The following is a 22,206-nucleotide window of genomic DNA, read 5'->3' as shown; positions in this document are numbered from 1 at the left end:
ATACACATTCTGTCTTTCTAACATATAGTACGCACATACTGTTCTGTACATGCACATACACCACAGAGAAAAGATCATAAGAAATGTTCCTGTGTGTTTTAGCTGGTGGAAGTTGGCAGATGGTAAAGGGTGTCATTATTATGTTTCAGGAGCTATATACAATCTGAGAGAGAGAGAGAGAGAGAGAGAGAGAGAGAGAGAGAGAGAGAGAGAGAGAGAGAGAGAGATGCTATGCAGTAAAGTGGCTGTTGGCACCACAACACAGGGCCAGTGCCACGGGAGGCGTTGCCCCCTCACCAACACTTTCCCGCCCCCTCAGATCACCATTCATGTTGAATGGGATTTTAATGATAAAATGTGGTATTTAAAAATCACATTTGCCTAGCATATTGACTTTCTAGAGTGAATAATAAGCTAAAATAGCAATATTTTAGTTAAGGACGGTCTGTGAGCCAAGGTCAAATTTTGATTGGTCACTTGACTAAGCGTGTTCCCCCAAACTAACATTACGTAAAATTTTTATATACTGTATATATAAATTGTTTTTTTTTCCTTCGTATAGTTAGATTGTTCAGAGCTATGTATGTTGCTCGCTATAGCTGTAGTTTTTGTGGTTGTATTACCGGGATGTTTGTTTATAACGCGTTAAACCTAAGGAATGTACCAAAGCTATATGTATTTTGGGAGAATTATATGCATTCATGTGATCTCCCCCCTCGGTATTTCAGACTGGCGCCGGCACTGCCACAACACCCCTTTCATTTAGTGTTTACATTGTTTTTCAACATATAGAAAGCTGTCATAATGGTGAACACTTCAATCCCCTCTTCAAAATCAACTCAGTCACTTTAAAGTGCATGAGATGAAACGTGTGATAAAGAAATAATTGACAAGCATTTTAACCCCTTATGCCACAAACAAACACAAACATATGAGGAAACCACCTTTTGAAATAATACAGGATTTCTAATAATACAAATTGTAATGCTACACCATAAAATTACACAGTCAAAAATTATGAATTTTTAACTTTAATATCTAAAGTCTTCGTTTCTACACTCTCATAAATAATGGTACAAAAGCTGTCACTAAAGGTCCTAATAAGCACCATTTACTGTGAATACATACTGTATATGTTTATGTTTGTTAGGTACTAGTATGCCTTCTTTAGCCCACTGACTGCTTTTGTATTTTTGAGAATGTCCTGATTCTAATTTTGTCTAATTTCCCTGTATATATTTTCCTATTAACAAAAATTACTCCAAACTGGTTCATTGGTAGGGGATGTTCTCATGCATTTGTCCATACAGTGTATTTAAAAGTATAAAATGTAGATAATTTAAAGGTGAGACTAATCCGAGACCCTTTGAAGTTGATAAGTGCAGTCCTTACCCAGATTTCTTCCTTATCTTAATTTGATCCTCTTTGTCTTATCTTTCATTCTGTAGCCATCCTGACTGAGGTCATGGAAAAAAATGAAGCAAACTAATAGATTTATCCTTTAATCTTGATTAATGGGTCAACGTAGCAGAGTGCTCAGAGAAAGGTCAAGGAGACGAGAGATGGAAACAGACAGAGAGAGAAGGAGAGGACCATTCAAATGCCTTAATGTATAGCAAAGGGAATGCAAGCTTACATGTTTGAGCAGGTACCCGCAGACACACATGAAGACATCGTCGTGCAGAACACACGTGACATCAAACAGACGCATGGATAAAGTCATGTTTACAGGAGTAACTACTGTTTACGTTGACGCTTTTTCAGTGTCTGTGACTATTAGGCGTGAGCGAGCGTCCGCTTGCACACCTTTCTGTTTGTTCATTCTTGCCATTACTCACAGGGTTACAAAAATGTCCCAGGTAAACACATAAAAAGCCTGGCGATTCAAACACATGTACTTGCACACACATGCTAAGGTTAAATAGCACGTATGCATCGTTTGCACGCAAACCCCTTTGCCGTTGCTAAGGTACTTTAAATGGAGATGGAGCGTGGCAAACTAAATATCTGCGACTACCCTTCACTGAAATGTATGTCACCCGTGGCCATTGTGTAAAAGTGGCAGCGAATGTCCAGATTAATGATTATTGACGAGGTCACTGTGCGTTCAATCTGGATTTCAGTTTTTGAAGTAGAGTAGAACAACACAGAGTATTTAAAGCAAAGTTATGCTCGGTGAATCTATCTGATGGTATTCGCTGCGTACGTGCCGTCTTTTCAAAGTCTTTACGGCCAGGATGACGTAAAGGTAAATATAGAGAAGTTATGTCACAGAATAATGAGATCTTTTGAGTCTTAGTTGCCTGTTTGAAGTATTTGTAGTGTAAGTGTACTCTGTGGTGAACCTTCTGACCTTCTGGCAAACACACAGGTGCTGTGACTAAATGAACTCTCTTCCATAATCCAGTTTAGTCTGGATGAGAACTGCCTACTTATCCATAAAGATGACATGTAAAAACCATAGACTGTAAAAAAGATGGACGTAGTGTCCGTGACATCACCCATAGGTTTCTGAAGATCTTTTTTAAAGCCAATATAGGCAGTGCCTGCCATCGCCATCCTGGCCTTGCATCACTCCCAGATATCCGAAAATGGGTAAAGAGGCAGGACGTGGGTAACGCTGAGGTGGCTGGTTGCTAAAACAATGCCCGCCTAGCTCGACTGTAGTGATAGCAGTGGCTGTTCAACCATCACTCAAGTCGCCACGCCCTTAATTACGCAGAACTTTTAAGGGATAGTTCGGCCAAAATGATATTAAACCCATGATTTACTTAGCCCGAAACCATCCGAGATGTATATGTCCATCATTTTTCAGGCAAACACATTTTTAGTTATTTTAGAAAATGTCTTGTATCTTTCAGCTGCTAAACAGTAAAGTTATGGGGTCCAGCTCCTTCAAGTTAAAAAAAGTACATATATCCTTCCCCAAAGAGATCCAAACGGCTTTTGAGGGTTATTCCATTGCAGTAAAACTTTATAAACGAAAATAACTAGCTTCCAGTAGCACCGCCATCTTAGACTCCTCCGTATTCAGGAGAGAGTATCAGCGTAGTGTACGCACTTTTCTTAGTGACGTATGACAAAAAACTTATGCACACAGCAGCAGCACAGAACCCTCTATAAACTGCATACGCTCTCATCTTGAATGCGGATGTGACTAAGATGGCAGCATTACTGGAAGCTAGTTATTTTCGTTTATAAAGTTTTAAATGTGGATTTTCTACAACAAAACGGCACGGATTACCCTCAGAAGGCCTTTGCTTATCATCGTGGAGCCGTTTGATTTATTTTGTGAAGGATGCATTTTTTGGACTTAAAGGACATGGACACAATAACTTTACCTTTGCTTAACTGAAAGATCTAAAACATTTTTTTAAATAACTGAAAATGTGTTTGTCTGAAAAATTATGGACATATGCATCTCGGACGGCTTTGGGGTGAATAAATCATGGGTTTAATATCCTTTTTGCCCGAACTATCCCTTTAAGGCTTAATATTTTTAACTCTTTCACCGCCAGCGTTTTAAAAAAAAAGTTGCCAGCCAGCGCCAGCGGTTTTCATGATTTTCACCAAAGTTTAATGCCTTCCAGAAAATGTTCTTCTTTAAAAATATAAACATACAATATACCAAATGAAAGAACAGACCCTCTGCTTTCAAAAAAAAAAAACGTTTCCTCCTACCTTTAGTGGTTCTTTTGTAATCAGCTTTTGAATATGGGTAGGTTTCTGCAAAAACATCACATTTTGAGCAAAAAGCAGAGATAATTCCATTTTTGTGACGGACTTTTCATAGAGATCCCATTCAGAGCGATCTTTAAAACAGACACGGACATTCAGCCGCTTGCCATAGGGCAATACTTCCGGGTTTAAAAAGTTGTGGAAGGGCGCCACCTGGTGGATAATAGCGGTATTGCGGAAAGACGGAAAATCTCGTCATTGGCGGGGAAGCGTTTTCTCTTAATTGACGAGATATCTCGTCAATGGCGGGGAAAGAGTTAAACGGATGAGTTATAAAAAAAATCACCCCCCTCACAGTTGTCATGAAGGGCAAAATACAGACCAAAAAAATTTTATGTACCATGCTGTAAACATATTTTTCCTGCTTTAAAGTTGGCTATTTTCACATGGGGGTCTATGGGAATTGACTCCCTTTTGGAGCCAGCCGCTAGCGGGCAGTCGATTAATTGCAGTTTAAATTACTTCTGTATTGGCTTCATCAGAGACATCGTGAGGTTGGCCCTCGGTAGGGTTATCATTAGAGTTAACGTTATAGTTATCGTTATCATGAAACCCAGCCTTTACTTATAACTTCAGCTTACACTATAGTGTACAGTATGTAAGTAGACACTAGCACACAAAATACCATTTAGCCTCCCAAACAGCATTGCTTGTAGTTTAATATTCCCCCCATATTTAATAATTCAACGCACCCTCATTTCAATTGTTAGAACATTGCCTAAGTGCATGAATAATGCACCAGTTGCATACAGGAACAAAATGATGTATGGCGTTTTACATTACAGATGCATTTAAGGAGAGAGAGAGAGAGCGAGAGAGATATAAAGTGTCAAAACAGCAAGGACAGATTGTTTTCAGAGAAGGATGTGGAAAAAGTAACCTCTTTCTGACCTTCGGCAGGAAATCGCTGTTTTCCGAAATGTTCAAGGTCGTGGGTGCTGTATCAGGCATTCTAAAGGCCCAAAACAAGAGCTCTGTCTCTGTCTGTGTTTTGGAGAAAACAAGAGAGAAAGCAGACGTGATACATGAATGGAATGATATCATTTGATTTAACTCATCAGAAAGGCCCGCTCTGACATTTCTGATTTATGTAAGAGGATAAAAAATGAAAGAGATTTTTGTGTTTTGGAGATGCCATCTCATAAATATCCCTTCATTCTGTACATACTGTAAAAATCCCAATCTTTTCCACACAGTCTTCTATAAGTATTTCCAGTAGTCTGTGACTAACAAGATTCATTTATCTCAACGGAGCTTTATATCACCAGTCCAAACATGAGAGAGCGCATTAACTTAATCTGTTATCCTGTACGCCATCTTTGCTCATAATAACCATAATACCGTCTTTTCACTTATTCTCTGCTTACATGAGGCAGAAACATAAATGCATCGGCCTACTTTCATCCCGTAACTCAAGCCTGTCAGGAGCGCAAGATGTTCGGTGTATTTGGCTCGCAGTGCGGTGTTGATAGCTCATTGGCCCAGCATGAGCAGAACTCAATATATTTCTTTGAGTACCCCGAGGCCTCGCCGTAAGAACTTTATCTGTCCAAAGGGGTTTTCATCCGTCGGAATGGGTGTCATATTTGTATATCAAACACAGGACAGCAGCCAAAGCATAGTGCAGGCATTTGTTGACCATAAATTTAAATGATATGATGTTAGTCAAGAAATGTGCGTGACAGGGTCTCCAGCATATGAGCACATCAATAACTATAAATCACAAACGTGATAAAATTCGCAAACGTGCACAGGCACAGTGATAGAAACAGATGTTATTTACAATACATGTACACATGCAGACAAAAACAGACACACACACGCACAAGTGTTAATGTAATAAAGTAATTTCCCAATTATTTGAAATTATCATGCAGTAAAACTTTTATGATGGTATTTAGATTGATGATGGTTAGCAGTGAGCATGTTGCTACAAGATACACTTACTTGAGAAGCAAAATGGCATACAATTTTATGAGCAAATCTAATTATTCAAAGAATTAATGTGTAATATATAGATTTAAACTGTGGTTAGACATTTTTGAAATGTTCACTGTCAGCCCAAATTTTGCAGTGTTTTAGCCTAGACGTTTGGACGGCTATTAAAAGTGTTTTGAATTCAACATTGCTTGTTAAGAGGAACATATATACTGCTAAAGAAAAACATATGAAGAGTTCGGTGCCAAAACGTATATAATAACACAATAAATGCTTTTTGTTTAAAAACGAGTTAATGCCAAAATCTGTATTGTATCAGGTCAGCATTAAAAAGTAAATTTTTAATTTTAAGCAAAATCCGATATCCGCCGTGTCAATCGGTCATCTTTTCTCCCGTTTTTTTCCAAACCGCCACAAATGCCAGTCCTCTCTGCCGAATGCAATAAATCCGCTCAACCAATCACAGCACACCATTCCACACATTTTAAACAACAATGGCGCGGCTTTGAATGCATGCAGATCCTAGTTTTCCTTATCTACTTTGTAATCCATGAACAACAAACAAAAACAAAATCGTAATTTTGATGGCATTGATGAACCTGTGGTGGTTTTCTGTGGCGGGGAAGAAACTTAAACCATCAAAATTGAACAATTTACGTGCGAGGCACTCGGGCGAAGGAAAAATGCCGGCTGGTGCTTGTTCTCACATGACAGCATCAAGCTTCTGTCATGCTAACACATTGACCCCAGGGGATCTTATGAAAAACTTTCCATTATTTACTTGAAGTCAACGAATCGAGCAGGACCAAAAATTTTTACAGCTGATCGCTGTCGAAAAAGTCCAGCGATGACGTTCTAGGGATGACATCAGCAATGAAAGTGTTCTTAATATGACAAAGTAAGTGTTTTGATTAATGCCATTAATGTTTATTTTTTAATCAGTGCATACCACTAGTCAACTAAATGAATATAACATGGTGAAGATGAATGCACATTTATATATTGATTCAATAGATTTATAGCATTATAGCAAAAATGTTATTATAACCTAAAAATGCTATGTGAAGATTTGTAACAGAAAATAAAGGTTTTCATCTTGTCACTTTCTTGGTATAGAGTTTTTTTTTAAACCAAATTTGTCAAAATGGATTTTTTTAACCAAATTTTTGGAACCAAACTCTTCATATATACTGCCTTCTTAGTCACATACAAGGCAATGTGTCCAGCAGGGTAATAAGCCTCTTGCCCCTCTGCATGGCACCCTTATCCTGCTCCATAGGTGATTTGGTGTTTTCCCAAAGTGCCGTCAGCCTAATTCAGAGTCTTCCATTGTTATCAGAGCCTGGATTATACTGGATTATGGAGATTAGCATGCAGACTCTTTTTCTAATCCACAGAGTCAATTAGGGCTGGAAAAGGGAAAATGACAGCCCTTGTGAGTTTGGTGACTTTACAGAGAATGTGCTTACACTTAAAATTAAAGTGTGTATGAATGGTAGTTCCTAATCTCCATTTGTAATGTTTTAGATAAAATATCAACATTTCGACCATATAACTTACATTACAGTACATTTGTTTAGCATTAAAAAAAATATTTTTCTGAATCAAATGAAGATTGGGAGGAGTTATGAAACCCTAATGAGAATACATGCATTGGGTAAATGCATCCATCCAAAGACATTTACAGTGAATACATGATGATCAGTGTTTTCCATGGAAATCGAAACCACAACCTTTAAGATGACAATTCAATGTTTTGCTGTTTGAGCTACATGAACACAGTTTGAATATTGGACTTTAGTTGCATACACTCTAAAAAATGTTGGCTTATAGCCCAACAGCTGGTTGTTGTTTCAATCCATAGTTGGGTAACAACAACCCTTATTTATTTATTTATATCCCACCTGTTGGGTTTGTCCATACAGTATTTGACCCATATATGGGTTGACAAAACAGAGCATTTTTTTTTTTTTAAATGTAAGTGCTTAAATTTTTATTAAAGTTTTGCTTATGCAACTGTCTAGTTTGGGATTTCACTTAAAACGTCCGAATAACAGAGTCGTAAACTAGCTGCTGCTCGGATAGTTGAGTCAGGAATACTGTTTACATCATTTTACACCCTGGGGGACGACTGACATCACTTCCTGCCCAAATGGCTCGCATGAAGCATATGGAAGTTATTATGAGATGAAGAAGGGGGCGTTCTCACCGTGGAGAGGGAACATTCTTGCGGGAAAAAAGAGAGGGAAGGCTTTTCCCACGTTTCTTAGAGCACGTGCAGGAATGTCTTCATTAGTTATGGAAAATGTTTGAGGTACCGGGGGATGGATAGCATCTGTGTCTGTACATTACAAACTGTGCGTATTAATGTCCATTATAAACGTGTTAAATAAAATGTTTTCCGAAACCAGAAACGTAGACGAACGTAAAAATGTATATAGTTATTTTATCGTCACATTTATTTGTAGAAAACATGTTTGTAGCAGCAAAAAATGCAGTAAGATGGCTTTTGCATTGAAAGTGATTGACATGCACACACACACACACACACACACACACACACACACACACACACACACACACACACACACACACACACACACACACACACACACACACACACACACACACACACACACACACACACACACACACACACACACACACACACACACATACACACACACACACACATACACATACACCTTACCCACTTAATATTTGGGTGGGCCAGTCTGACCAGCTGCACATTCTTAACCAGACTTGGTGGCTGGTAAACCTGCTCAACTTCCGCCCACAATACTGCAAAAGTTCCTACTCCCAAATCTGCATGACATTCAAGATCCAAAATATGTCCGATCATGCAGTCTAAGTTTATCATTTTTTATTTTGATTGTTTAGAAAATTAGTAGCATGCTTATCTTCATGAAGGTTTATGATGTAGGTTATCCTTATATATTCATTTGGGAAAAAGTTAGGGACCAAAGTTTATAAGGGTGTAAATTGGACAGTTAGAGCCCATTCCCTTACCCTACATTTTTGCCCTAACCCTTGCTTTTGCGTGTGCATGTGTAGGGTGTCCCATTACTTTAGGGACCAAGACTGATTGCTATTTTCCCTGATTGCTAGAATCAACCCTCAAAATGTAGTCAGGACCGATGTAGGCTTAAAACGAAGTTTGAGATTAAATTACGCGGAATACCTTGCGAGAACGGTAGATGCGTCAACGCTGTGCGTGACGTAGGTGAGCATGTTCGCTATGCTACTTTCTATACTATGCTGTACCATTTCATATGGAAAGATTTTAACCCCCACTTCCATCATTGAGGGGACTTTACTGTCGAGGGCATTCAAAATTTTATTCATTTTAAGGGGGTACAAATGGGATGGGCCCTAAATTTAGATTCTATACAAAATTGATGTTGTAGCGATTAGGTTTTTGCAGATACATCAAACGCTTTTTCGATGCGATTATGATTCGATCTAATTAATTTATCAATATTTTTATATTACGATCCTGGTTAAGCAGCTAAATTTTTACTTACAAATGTAACCAAAATATATAACATGCACATTTAATTAAACTCTTGGAAAATGGAACAACCTCTGTCCCAATTGGAACATTAACAACAACAAACCAACAAAAATACACTTTTTTAAATAAAGAAAAATAAATAATGAGGGTCAAAATGTCACATAAAATCAAGCTTATGATGGCATCAGTCCAAGTCTTTCAGTATTTTGTGCCAAAATGTGCAATAGTGACAATTAAATTAAAAAAATAAATTAATATTAAAAACAAAGCTGTTAAATAAAAAAATAAATTAATATTAAAAACAAAGCTGTTAAACAAAAGAATTTGATTTGTCACACAACTTCAGATCTAACAGTCAAACAGGTGCTGCAGTGGTCTCTTTTGAAAAAATGTCTTTAAAAAAAATTAACTGATCAACATGTTTAGTTCATTACACTGCGTTTTGCATGGACAATATCACATGCATTGCTAAATCTCCTTTGTTTTGTTTTCACTGCTACAACTGCTTTGTTGCTGCATCGCATTCACTTGCGTATGCTAGCAGATGAAAATAAACAAAAATGCCACTTTGGCGGAAATGCGTAGATGGACGCTATGTCAAGGAATGAGGACATGGAGAGTGACAAAATAAAGGTACCTCAAATATTTTTTCTTTACATTTGGCATCGATGCATCGGTTCGTTAGAAATAAAATCGATGTATCGATCCATATCGATGTATTGTTACACCCCTAAAAGATATACTTTTAATATAAAAAAACCACCAACCTTATGTTAGGGCTAGTAATAGAAATGTACATCTGTGTAATTCTACCCCACACTAACTGGTGTAATTTCTGCTTTTTGTTTATGTAGTCCCTCACACATGCAGTAAATGTGTAATTGAGTGCTTTGCCTTGTTGTGTTTTTGTTGGACACCTGATACGACCTCTGATCCCTAATGCCCTGACAACCTGTGCCCAGGGACCTTGCAGAACCAAAAATGTGACCTAGTCCTGCCCCATAACGACATGGGACACACACTTGCACACACATTCACATGCTCAAGCACACACACACTCGCATACAAAAAACCTCTCACTCTCATGACTGAAATGTAACATATGACACGTGTACTTGGGTGGTCCAGAGCTAAAATGGCAAGTGCAATGGGCCGTATTACCACAATATAATCTTTTTCCGACTTTAAGAGGATGCCATTTTACACTACAATGTAAAAAATTCAGCATTAATGTCAAATCAACATATTTCTATATTACTTTAACTTAAAGTCGCCATGAAATGTAGTAGGGATTGCTTTATTTTCCAAGTGGTAACGTATATACGAGTGAAACTGGCTTCTGAAATGAAATAAGGCAGGGCTGGATTTGAATTTGTCCATCGAGATCTGATCATTTTAAGTTGGGCCGTGTTGCTAATTGCTAATCACAGCGATCTTCTCCCGGACCCCACCCACCTGCCATGCATATGAGCACAACTAAATAGAGATTTTTTTGAGAAGTGGAGAAGATTTGCGTCTTTGTTTAAGATTATAAGGGCACATTCATTTTTTTTAATTAATGAAGCTCACAGATAAGTAATGTGTAAAAAAACACAATATTACAAAACAACTGACAGTTTTTCATTTTATTTTCATGGCAACTTTAATATATTAAGTTAAAAAATTTTAACTTGTTTTTAAAAGTTATGTCAACTTATTACAAGTCAAAACTTAAAATAGTACTGTATGATGAATTGACTTGCAAAACCAAATTGTTTTAACTTTTTGCTGCAGTGTACTGTACATTTCTGTCATAGAAAATAATAAGTGTGCTTTTCTATGCAAAACTAGCTATACTGTAGGTTAATTGTAAAATATTTGTTGGTTCAATTTAAAAATACCTGGTTGCCTTTAAATTTTGAATTCATTCAACTTAAAAATATTAGTTAGCTTAAAAAAAGTTATGTCAACTAGTATATTAAAGTTGAATTAACTTAAGGCAACAGGGTAACTTTAATTTTTTTTTTTTTACTTTTTTTACAGTGATGTAGGTCTTGGCAGGTGCTTCTGTAGGATATTTTGGGGGGGGGGGGGGGGTTGCTTACTCACCCTTGTCAAGGAGCCCAAATGCTTTAGATGTGGTTCAGGTCCTTTCTTTAGTATTAGTATTTTTCATAATTTCGAGTCAAATCACTAAGAAAATTTAAAGCATGCCTCTTCTCAACAACCCGCATGATTTGAGCTATCATTCATGTCATCAGCTCAGCCAGCATATGGGAAGAGCCACAGCTAACCGAAATATGAGCGATAGTAATTATGATGGTTGCCCACAAATGATTCTCTTGTTTCTTTCTTTATTTTCGTTCTTTCTTTCCTTCTTCTTTTGTACTGGGCCTCTTCCCACTGTATAAAGGCGGTGGGCGTTGTGTTTTGAATAGCACATGATAACAGTGCTCTGACAGATGAAGTTATTCTGAGTATGCCAGAAACTCCTGTAAGTATTAATAGTATTTTACTGTCGCTGACCTTGAGATGTTTCTTTGAATTAGAGAAAACAACCGGCCTACACCCAGAAGAATGTAGAGTGTGTTATTATGGTGGGCACGGTTACGCTATGATAACATGGTTGACTTTCTACTGAATCGAAGTTCTTTATGGCACACTTTATTTCTGAATTTTGAGTTGAGGGGTCTTAGTCTTGGTTTTTTACTTGCAAAAGAATGTTCAAGTATATTTTAAGCAATAGTTTTGAGTCGTGTTTGTGTTGGCATGCGTATGTTCGTGTGTATGGATGATTTACTGTCGATAGCTTGCAGTGTGCCAGCATGTGGCTTATTTTGCCGTTAGCTGACTTGGCTACGGTTGTTATTTAGCCGTAAATAATATATAGGAGGATATTTGCTGATTTATTTACAGATTGTGTTGTGTATCTGTGTTTATGGATGAATGATTTAGATAAACTGTGTGAATGCGTGCCCCTTCTGTGCATGTATGTGCACGTGTCTGGTGTGTGTGTGTTCCCTTGCATAGTCAGATTAGGTGCAAGACAACGCTTTATCCAGACATCTGTAGCAGCCCCATTAACAAGCATAGGAATTTCATGGCTGAACTTTTCCTTAGCTTTGGAGAAATTAGGGTTATTGTTTAGAAATTGGGTATTTTAAAGGTTAAGTGTCTACATTTTTGTTGGTAAAAATGCCTTAATATGTGCAGACAGATATAATAGTTCACTTAAATATAAAATTATCTTTTTGCAGCACAAAAGGTCATGGGTTTGAAGCAACATGATCTCACAAAGATCCATGGGATAGTCACGGAATTTTTTGCACATTTTTCTGGGGCATTCTCACGGATTGGTTACTATGCTAGGGATGTCATTTTATGTAAATCTAACCCTAAACCGAAGTGACAATGGTAAGAAAATAGGATAAAACAGTTGAGTAACCAATCCGTGAAAATGCCGCGGAAAAGAAAGTCTGTGGCAGGGCCACGGAAAAATGCGGAGAGCAAAAAATTCTGTGACTATGCCATGGAAATTTGTAAGATCAGGTTGATTTTTACCCAGGGAACACACTATACTGTTATCCTTGTAATGCACTTTAGATAAAAAGCATCGGCCAAATGCATAAATATAAATACATAAATATAAATCTTAGTTGTATATGACGTTCTTTCTTTAAAAAATGTCATGAAAATTTTTATACTAAAATGTCATTTTGTTATTTTCTTAAATTGGGCTCAACATAGTAAATCTTGAAAATATTTACATTTGTGAGATACATTTGTGAGAGAAAACGCTTAATATGTCGAGTTTACATAGCAACCATATCTATGAAAATGTACAATCAGCTCTGGTAAATTCAAATAATTTTGATTCTAATAAATTATTGCGTGTCTCATGACTACTTGTCATATGTGTGTTTCGTCATGTACCCCATAAGAACCAAAGATTTCACATCTTAAACAATTGCAGGCCAATGACACCAGTAAAAAATGGTCCCTAAGGTGATACGATTACAAAAAGTACACATTGCACCTAAAGAGTTCATATTAGTTGCTCAGAAGTACAGTATTGGTAATAAAGGTCCAATGTGGGACTTTTAGAAGGACCTTACATAATGAACTGTTTTGTTTTTATAACCTTAGAATGAGCCATTTTTATCTACATACACCGTGCGTCCCCTTACTTGGGAATCGGCGTCATGTTTCTACAGTAGCCCTAAACTGACAACGTCCCTACGTTGTCTCAGACAACAACATTTTTGTCCTGTAGCGGCTACCCTAACTTCTCTTTGCGTTTCAAATTGAGGTTGGTTGTAATTCGTAATCTCACTGCTACAATAGATGCTGCTAAAAAACCCACACTGGACCTTTAAATGTCTACATATCTTTACCAAATTGGTACATATTACACTGAAAAAAATGATTCATTGAATTTAATAAATTTTTTAAGGTAAGTGGTTGCAATCAATTTATTTAAGCTACATTTAAACAAAAATTTATATTTTATTTTACTTTACTAATCTTTTTTTGTTTAAATGTAGCTTAAATAAATTGATTGCAACCACTTACCTTCAAAATTTTTATTAAATTTAATGAATCATTTTTTTCAGTGTAGGACCTTTTTAAAGGGTACCATCCTAGTGACAGCTTGACAATTTTCTTCTGACTGTGTATGTCTGCATGCAGCAAACACTTTTTTTCAAGACGTGGATCAGCTCTATAACCCTAAACATAGCCTACACCTAAATAGTAGGGGTGCAACAATACATCGATAGATATAGATGTATTGATTAAATTAGTAACAATATGATGCTTCTATGCCACACATAAAATATCGATATGAGGTACCTTTATTTTGACATTCTCCACGTCCTCATTCCTTGACGTAACGTTAGTGATGGGGACGAGACTGCCTAAACCGAGTCAAGACCGAGTCTTTGAATGGTTGAGACCGAGTCTGTTGGTTTTCAAATACAGTCGAGTCCGAGTCAAGACCGAGTCTTTGAAGGGTTGAGACCAGGTCGAGACAGAGTCCGTTGGTATTCAAATTCAGTCGAGTCTGAGTGGAGACCGAATCCTTTAGGAGTCGAGACAGAGTTGAGACCAAGACCATAAAACATGTCAGTTTTCATATTCATGATTTAATATCACCCCAGTTAATAATCAACAGTTGGGGCCTACAGACTACTATACACTACGTAACGTCCGTACACATTTCCGCCAAAGTACATTTTAGTTTATTTTTGTGTGCTAGTTTCAGCAAGTGAATGCAATTCAGCAACAAAGCGGTTGAAGCTGGGAAAACACAGCGAGGCAGAAGAAGTTAACTGCTATCGAACTCAAATTGAGGATTTGGAAAAATATTTTGTGACTGGAAAATGGATTGGACAAACAGATTGGCAGAAAACTGTGAATTGTATCTTTTAATTAAACGTTCATTACTAAAAAATTACTTCAATTGGAAACATCTAAAAAAATATATGTTTTCTCAAAGTATTGTTCACATAAAAGTTGAAAATCTTATTTTCTTTTAGGTGTCACCAATTGAAGTAATTTTTAAGTTGATCCAACTTTCACTTTTTACAGTGTTGATATCTTCATAAGAATGATGTAATACCACAAACCAAGCTCTAAAATCTAATTGGATGAATGTTGTTGCAGAACCAACAAGCATGTAAATCCAGAATCAACGTCCTATTTGGTCCGCACGATATGGCATGAGAATAGCAGGGACATGTAAGATATCAACAACACAGTGTTTTTCATCTCTGTGGTACACAATGTCTCTTTAGATTGTGATCATGCAACTATCTTGCGGTAAATGTCCCAACTGGCGTCCACATCTTGTTTTCTCTGATCTACACACACATGTCCGCAGACACATGCAAGCATTCCTTTTCACATCAGACTCCTTTGATAAGCTACACTTACCCCTCACATACAAGATATTTACCCATCATGCTTTTGGCTTTTTGAGGTAAGGATGGGCGGACACAAGGATAAGGGTATGTTAACAAAGCAAAAGAATTTGAAAACAAACAAAAAAACAAGGGTAGATAAAACCGAAGAATGTGATAACAGAGGGCAATAAAGGAATTGGTGGGAGAGATAAAACATAAAATCCAAGAATGAGCGAGATAAAGTGATGTTTCGAAAGGGGACTCGCATTCTTCATAGAACAGGACGCATCCTTCATTAGAGGCAGATGATGGAGGTGCTTCTGTCAATATGATCTGTTCCAGGGACCTTCGGATTACACAAGGTCAAAGATCAGTGGACAGAGAGGTTCTTTGGATGAAGGTCATCCTCAGATGGAGACCCCGACATTCCTTCAGCGCTCCACACAGAGAACCGCAGAAATTCCTGTTTGGCCGCCTAAGAAAGTCAATGCGTGCAAACAATGAACAATAACAAATAAAGGAAAAGTTATTAATACGTTTTGTATCAGTTCAGGAAACAGGAGAGTTTACCAAATCCACAATCGTGCTAAATTTGGACTTACAGATGCAAGTAGATGAATCATTTTCCATTAAAACACACACTTTTTGCTATCAATTGTGTATTTTCCTAAATTATATGCCCACCGAAATATGTGTTGTCATAATGTTAAAAATATGTTGTATTAGCGTTATTGACTATTAGAAACAAATGAATAATCACACACATAAAGATAAAAACACACTATCAGTGAATCTACAGTATATGAAGGCATGTGTGTATTTGTGTGTTATGGGGTATCTTGTTCATATGGGGAGGGGGTTTCAAGGTTGCATAGACTACACAAATGGCCTTATTTCTTGGCCAGCTGCGCTTGGGCATGCATGCACATACACAAACACACACAGTGTTTTATTCCCAAGGACAGGTGGTGGGATAGTTTGTAATGGCTTGGTTTGAAATGTAAACTATGTATGTAGAGTTACATTGTGAAACCCGACTATTCACTAGTCCTCCCTGGATTTGGATGATAAGTGAAATACGAATTGATAATGCATCAGCGGAATTCAATTTTAGGGATTTCCTTTTTTCAGAAGTGATAAAATGTACGTTTTTAAAATATGATTTATTACTATTTAACCCTTTGTGTTTTCTTCCATTTTGCAAAGAATAAAAAAATAATGCATACCCATTGAACATTTCTCAACCAATCAAAATACAGCATTCAACAGACCTTTGGTACTGTATATACTGCATGTAATTAATCATTCTTTCATTATTTCTTTTTTCAGAGCTTTGCCGTTTCTTTTGAAAAAGACAGAGCAGGTAAGTTGTTTTATTATCAAAACCAACTGTACAGGTACGTTGCATAAGTTGATGGACGGTTGATATGATATACTGTACAATGTAAAAGGAAGAAGTAAATTATTTGGCATGACATAAATATTTGATCTTCAATTGGTTCCAGTAGAAAGAACAAGGTATGACAGCAAGCAATATCCATAATTTCAACGTCTAGGTAACTACGATATAGATGGTTTCATCAAACGCACATGCATTGTCGCGGTTACGCGTCTGGATCGGAACTTTACTTTTCTGTTTGTTTATTAATGGTCTGAGTAGTGAACTAGCCTAAAATGAACCCTGTTTTTATCCGCTTTAGCTATGCTATATGAACTAAGGTAATCTACTTGTTGTTTATTTGCTTGTTATCAGAAATAAACTACTCGTAAAGGACTTTGTTGTTATTGATTCTTAGTGGAGTTTACCGGAAGTTACGTTTTTTCCACGAAAGCCGCTTGTTTATGTTGGTATTGCTGAAACCGTCTATAGTCCGGATATGAGTAACCCACTTCTAGCCAAAATAAACTTGAATTTGGTTCCATGTTGTTCTGGCCAAAATTACTTGAGAGATGTATAATATTTCATCAAGTTAGCCAAGGGCGTCGATTTGTATAGGAACACTAGGAACATGTCTCTACCAATATCCAAGAAAACTGAATGTCCCTTCCAACAATAAATCTATATTTTACTGGCTTCACAAAAAGTTACAAAATTTAAGAAAAAAAAAAAAAATATATATATATACATATATATATATATATATATAGAATAGACCTATTGAATATTTGTTGTTTTGAGCTGTTGTAACCTTAATAAATTAGATTGACACAAAGAATACTATTGTAAATATTTTAAATAATATTTTATAATTTAAATAAACAGCGATACACTTTTTGACAATGCCACAATATCCCCAACACTGTCAAAATCAAACTTTCGACCTTGAACAGTGATTACAAGGTGTTTAGTTAATTTATTTATTTATGTCTATGTTTTAGATTTCTTTAACGCTAAATTGCTTGCTGGGACATGCAACCTAATTTCCAGTCCATCACTAACTTGGAGTGCGTTTTGTCTAGTTTTACCTTTGCTGAATAAGGTGTAAATCATGGCGATCAAGTTGATCTTATAGACATCTACAGTGTGCAAGCCCGATGAATTCTGTAAAGTTTTGTGTTCATTTTATATCAGGATGGGTTTGTAGACCATTTGGGTTATGTAATGACCCCCTGTGGCTCTGTTGCATGGCATTCTGGTGTGTGATGGATGATAAAACGCAGGCCTGATGGCAACACAATGGCCCCCTGTTTCTAGACACATCAAAGGCTCTCTGTATCAAGCCAGGAATGTGGGCTGCACAGCCCGGTTGCATCACGCAAGCTTTACCCTGAGACCCAAAGCATTCATGGTTAATTTTCAGGTTGTTATGGCAATGGACTTATGTATCAACAACAGATGCTTATCCGCTTTCCCCGAGGATACTCGCATGTTTTGCTTTTGCAAATGTTGTCACCGGCAATATGAAACAGGAAGGAGCCGACCGTATCAAAGGTGTTTAAGATGAATGCTGGAGTTATTTCCTACTGTAGCATCCCTTCGCAAACTGGGCACAGGACACAGCAGGGGCTTGACAAAAACTGTCACCTTGTTTGTGGATCCGTATGCGCTTATGTGTATATGGGTGAGGGACTTTCTGTTATCTAATTCAAGCACTATTGTCGTGAAAACGTAAGGATTGGCAATGTGAATTTAGGTGAGTTTGGGGGTTATAGAACCGGAACAAAGCATTCCAATGCAATCTCATGGTAATTTGCACGTATTTTAGGGCGTGGCTAATTTGTATTGTTTCGTACAACCACATTTATACGTTTTTGTTCGATTTGCTTTTGACCATGTAATGTTGGGGTTAGGGGTGGCATAACTTGATGACATTGTGAAAGAGAATGGAGCGATGGGAGTAGCCTTAACATTTACTGTCGATAAGAATCGTGCTGACAGGACAGTCCAGTCTCATTAAATATTGTACCTATTCATAAATATCAGTCATGTGACCTTTTACGTCATTCCAGTTGCCTGCCGCCATCTTGAGTACCTACCCGCGTACATTGGCTTGCTTGCTACGATTGACGGATTTCTTATCTGTACTGTCTATGATTCTTACGGATACGGGAAATGGCTACAGTACGAAAGCCAACATTTCGCACCTCGACTGTCATGAAAAGAAACTCTACTTAAATATCTTGGTTAGGGTGTGATGCCTAATCGATCCCTGATGCGTTCTTCCAGCCTCTGTCCACTGCTACCGAACTACCACTATTTTACAACACTAAGGGGTTGTGTACACCAAAACTTTTACGCCCATGGCCGGCGCATGTTTTCAATTGTTTCCAATGGAAGCTTGGCGTTTTTCAAATAAGCCAGCAGCTAGCGGGTTTTTTCCGCGCTGAAAACCGGCGCTTGGCGTTTTTTTCGCGCTCGGCGATGAGCGTCGAGAGTTGAAAGAGATTCAACTTTGGGAGAAAAGCTCTGCTCGTCAATGTCAGTTCTCACACGGCCGCCCAATCACAGTGGAGGAGGGGCGGGACATTACCACAGCAACCAACTGGCTCGCAGCTGAAGTATCACAGCTACCAAAGCGCTCAGCTGAAGAAAGCTGGCACTCAGCTGAAAAACAGCTGGCATTCGGCGTCCTCAAGGCGTTTTCAGCCGCGTTTAAAAGTTTTGGTGTACACAGCCCCTTAGAAGGTGAGCCACAACATGAAACTTTGCTCAAACTATCACCTGGATCTCTACACATGAACACGAGCATTGAGAACATTGTTTGTGTACACAGAGTTTACTAAAAAGAAATGTTTTGAACAACTGACTTTGGCTGTTATGGTGTCTGCTCGTCATCTTTGCCAGACATAAAGAATCGATTTCCGAATGCGAATGAATGAATCTCATATGAAGGTCCTTTTTCTACTAGAAGGTCAATATTGTTTTTCACTTGCGACAAAACAACGAATTATCCGTGCATTTATATGGAACTATACTTTAGGAGCTATCCATCTTTACTCTCCTTCCTCCTTACATCGCATTCGGAGATCGATACATCTTGACTGCCAAGATGCCGGCGAGCGGATGCCAAAACAACCAAAGTTAGTTGTTCAAAACCTTCTTTTTTGTAAACTCTGTGTTCACAAACAATGTTCTTAATGCTCGAGTTCACGTGTAGAGACACAGGTGAACCTTCCAGCAAAGTCATGTTGTGTCGAGCCTTCTTAGTGTTGTAAAAATAGTGATTTTGATGCTCACAACATATTAAAGGCATAGCTTCTAGTTATTTTGCGGCCACTTCAGGTACTCAAAATGGCGGAAGACAAGTTTGAAATGTGAGTGACGTCAGCTGATATTTATGAATAGTCACGCAATTTTTTGATTCTTTTTCGTGATACTGTCACGAATCTCTGTGTTTTTTCGTGACCGTATCACAAATTTCTGTTTACGTGTCATTGTCACGTATTGGTTACTCAACTGTTTTGTCCTATTTTTGTCGCTTCGGTAAAGGGTTAGATTTACATAAAATTACATCTTTACCCAAGCACAACTCTAAACCTAACGCCAGGGCGACAATCGTTTAAAATTCAGAAAATATAAAAAATGAATCAGAAAAAATAGTATAAACCAATACTTAAAGTGACATCCTAATGCAAACACCAAATCTAACCCTAAACCGAAGCGACAATGGTTTTAAAAAACGAAAAGCAGTTGAGTAACAAATACGTGACAATGACACAGAAACAGAAATTTGTGATACAGTCACGAATTTCTGTGTTTTTCAAAAAGAATCAAAAATGTATATGACCAGGGGCGGATCTACCAGGGTGGCACGGGGTGGCAGTTGCCACCCTAAATAAAAGCATTGCCACCCCATATGCCACCCCAGCGCGGCTATCTTAATATATATAATATATACCCGAGTAGGCTCTGTTAACCAGAAAGGCAATGTAGTTTTTCTCTGCGTGTGTTTGGGGGTGGGAGACACATATCTGACGATGATTGGTGTGTGTGTCTTAGACAGGGTGGGACAACCACATAGCTGATGGTGATTGGCTTAATTTCCATCGTTAGCCAACCAGAGGCAGCAGAGTTCATACACAAGCATGCAGTCAGTCCGAGCAGAAAGTCTTTTACAGTATAAAAAAAGTCTGCGCAGTCTTGCCAACTTGGTGACTTGGTCTCTAGATTACAGTGTTAATTTTGTTGACGAAGACGATGACGAAAAATATTCGTCAACGAACCTTTTTCACGGACGAAAACTAAATAAAAACTAAATAAAATCATATATGATGACGAAGACTGTAACGAAATATAACTGACACTTTAGTCAACGAATAAAAATAAGACGAAAATGTTAGGGAGGGACGAATGGAGAAGAGATCCAATCAGAGCTACTCATTTTGTGGGACAGTTGGGAAGAAATCCAATCAGAGCGAATCTTTGAGGGTAGGTTGATCTACACAGGCAGCAGTCGGCAGAGTCATTTTGAAAACCCGCGGCAAAGTTTGTTTTCACAACAGGTTGTTTACATTATATTTAGTTGTACAGTCTTAGTTCCCAGCTTTGGCTGATTTCAGTTGACTTCCCTCGTTAGCAACACGCTAACGTTTTGCGGTGCACCCGGTCCGAAGACATGTCTCATTAACAACAAAAATGTCAGAGCTAGCGTCTAATCTGGTCACACTACAAATATGACAAGACGACAGCCTGTAAAGACGACTCATCCAGAAATACATGCGAAGGTAAGCATACACGCTAAGGTTATTTTATCAGATAAACCACAGTGTTTTCGCTAAAGTTGGTATAACATAGAAACGAAAGGAATACACATCTGAACTGTATTGATTGTATTGGATTGTCTGAATTAATACTGAGTATAAATATTCAGTGTTCTCAAATTGAATGAAATGTGTAACGTTACTATTATAGTAGATGTTGTGGTTTTACATGACTGGACAAAGTGCGTGCGTAAGTGCGTGTGTGTGTCTCTGTCTGTGTGTCTGCGTGCGTCTGTGTGTGCATGTCATTTAGGGACAATGCATATCTTTTTCAGGGACCATGTATATTTTTAGGTAGAGCGGGCCTTATGCTTATTTTATTTGATATTTTTTTTGGTGAAAAAGCCACGGTCAGTTTTTTTGACATTAAGAATAAAATAAAATACGTGTTTTCTATAACAACCATTAAATCTGTGTCTGTATTGCATATTCAAACCTTAATACCATTCCATAACAGACTAAAAAACTTAAGACTAGACTAAAACTCTTATGATATTTCGTCGACTAAAACTAGACTAAAACTAAAAGATTTCAGATGACTAAAATAAGACTAAAACTAAATGATGTGTTATTCAAAAGACTAAGACTAAGACTAAATCAGAATTTGCTGCTAAAATTAACACTGCTAGATTAAGAAACTTTTTAGACCCCTTTAGCGACTTTATTAAAAAAGCGACTAGGACAAATCTAGCGATCTTTTCTGGCGTGGTTGGAGACTTTTGGAAACGGCGGTGAAAGGATGCATCGCCCCATCCAAGGCACTCACATGCAGCCCGGTTCTCGCGCTGCAGTCCATCCCTTCCTAATCGCACAAACCCGCAACAACAGAGCGATGGGAAGTACAACGAGCTCAAAACAAAGGTAGCGGACAAACCACAAAGTATAAAAAGCACAAACGTTACTTTTCCATCG

The 22,206-nt window shown here is 37.7% G+C and overlaps 1 protein-coding gene across 2 annotated transcripts in view; it reads left to right on the top strand.

Moving 5' to 3' along the window:
• dlc1 (DLC1 Rho GTPase activating protein) overlaps positions 1-22,206 on the top strand; it is a 132,065-nt gene that overhangs the window by 23,790 nt on the left and 86,069 nt on the right. For both annotated transcript variants that reach the window (XM_065254489.2, XM_065254490.2), the window contains exon 5: positions 16,423-16,456. In XM_065254489.2, the coding sequence (XP_065110561.1) occupies positions 16,423-16,456 (34 nt within the window). The remainder of the gene's footprint in view (positions 1-16,422; positions 16,457-22,206) is intronic.

Source organism: Paramisgurnus dabryanus, chromosome 4 (assembly GCF_030506205.2).
Source record: "Paramisgurnus dabryanus chromosome 4, PD_genome_1.1, whole genome shotgun sequence".
In the NCBI taxonomy this organism is placed as follows: domain Eukaryota; kingdom Metazoa; phylum Chordata; class Actinopteri; order Cypriniformes; family Cobitidae; genus Paramisgurnus; species Paramisgurnus dabryanus.
The sequence above is the reverse complement of the archived record's forward strand: the minus strand, read 5'-3'. Positions and strand labels throughout refer to the sequence as shown.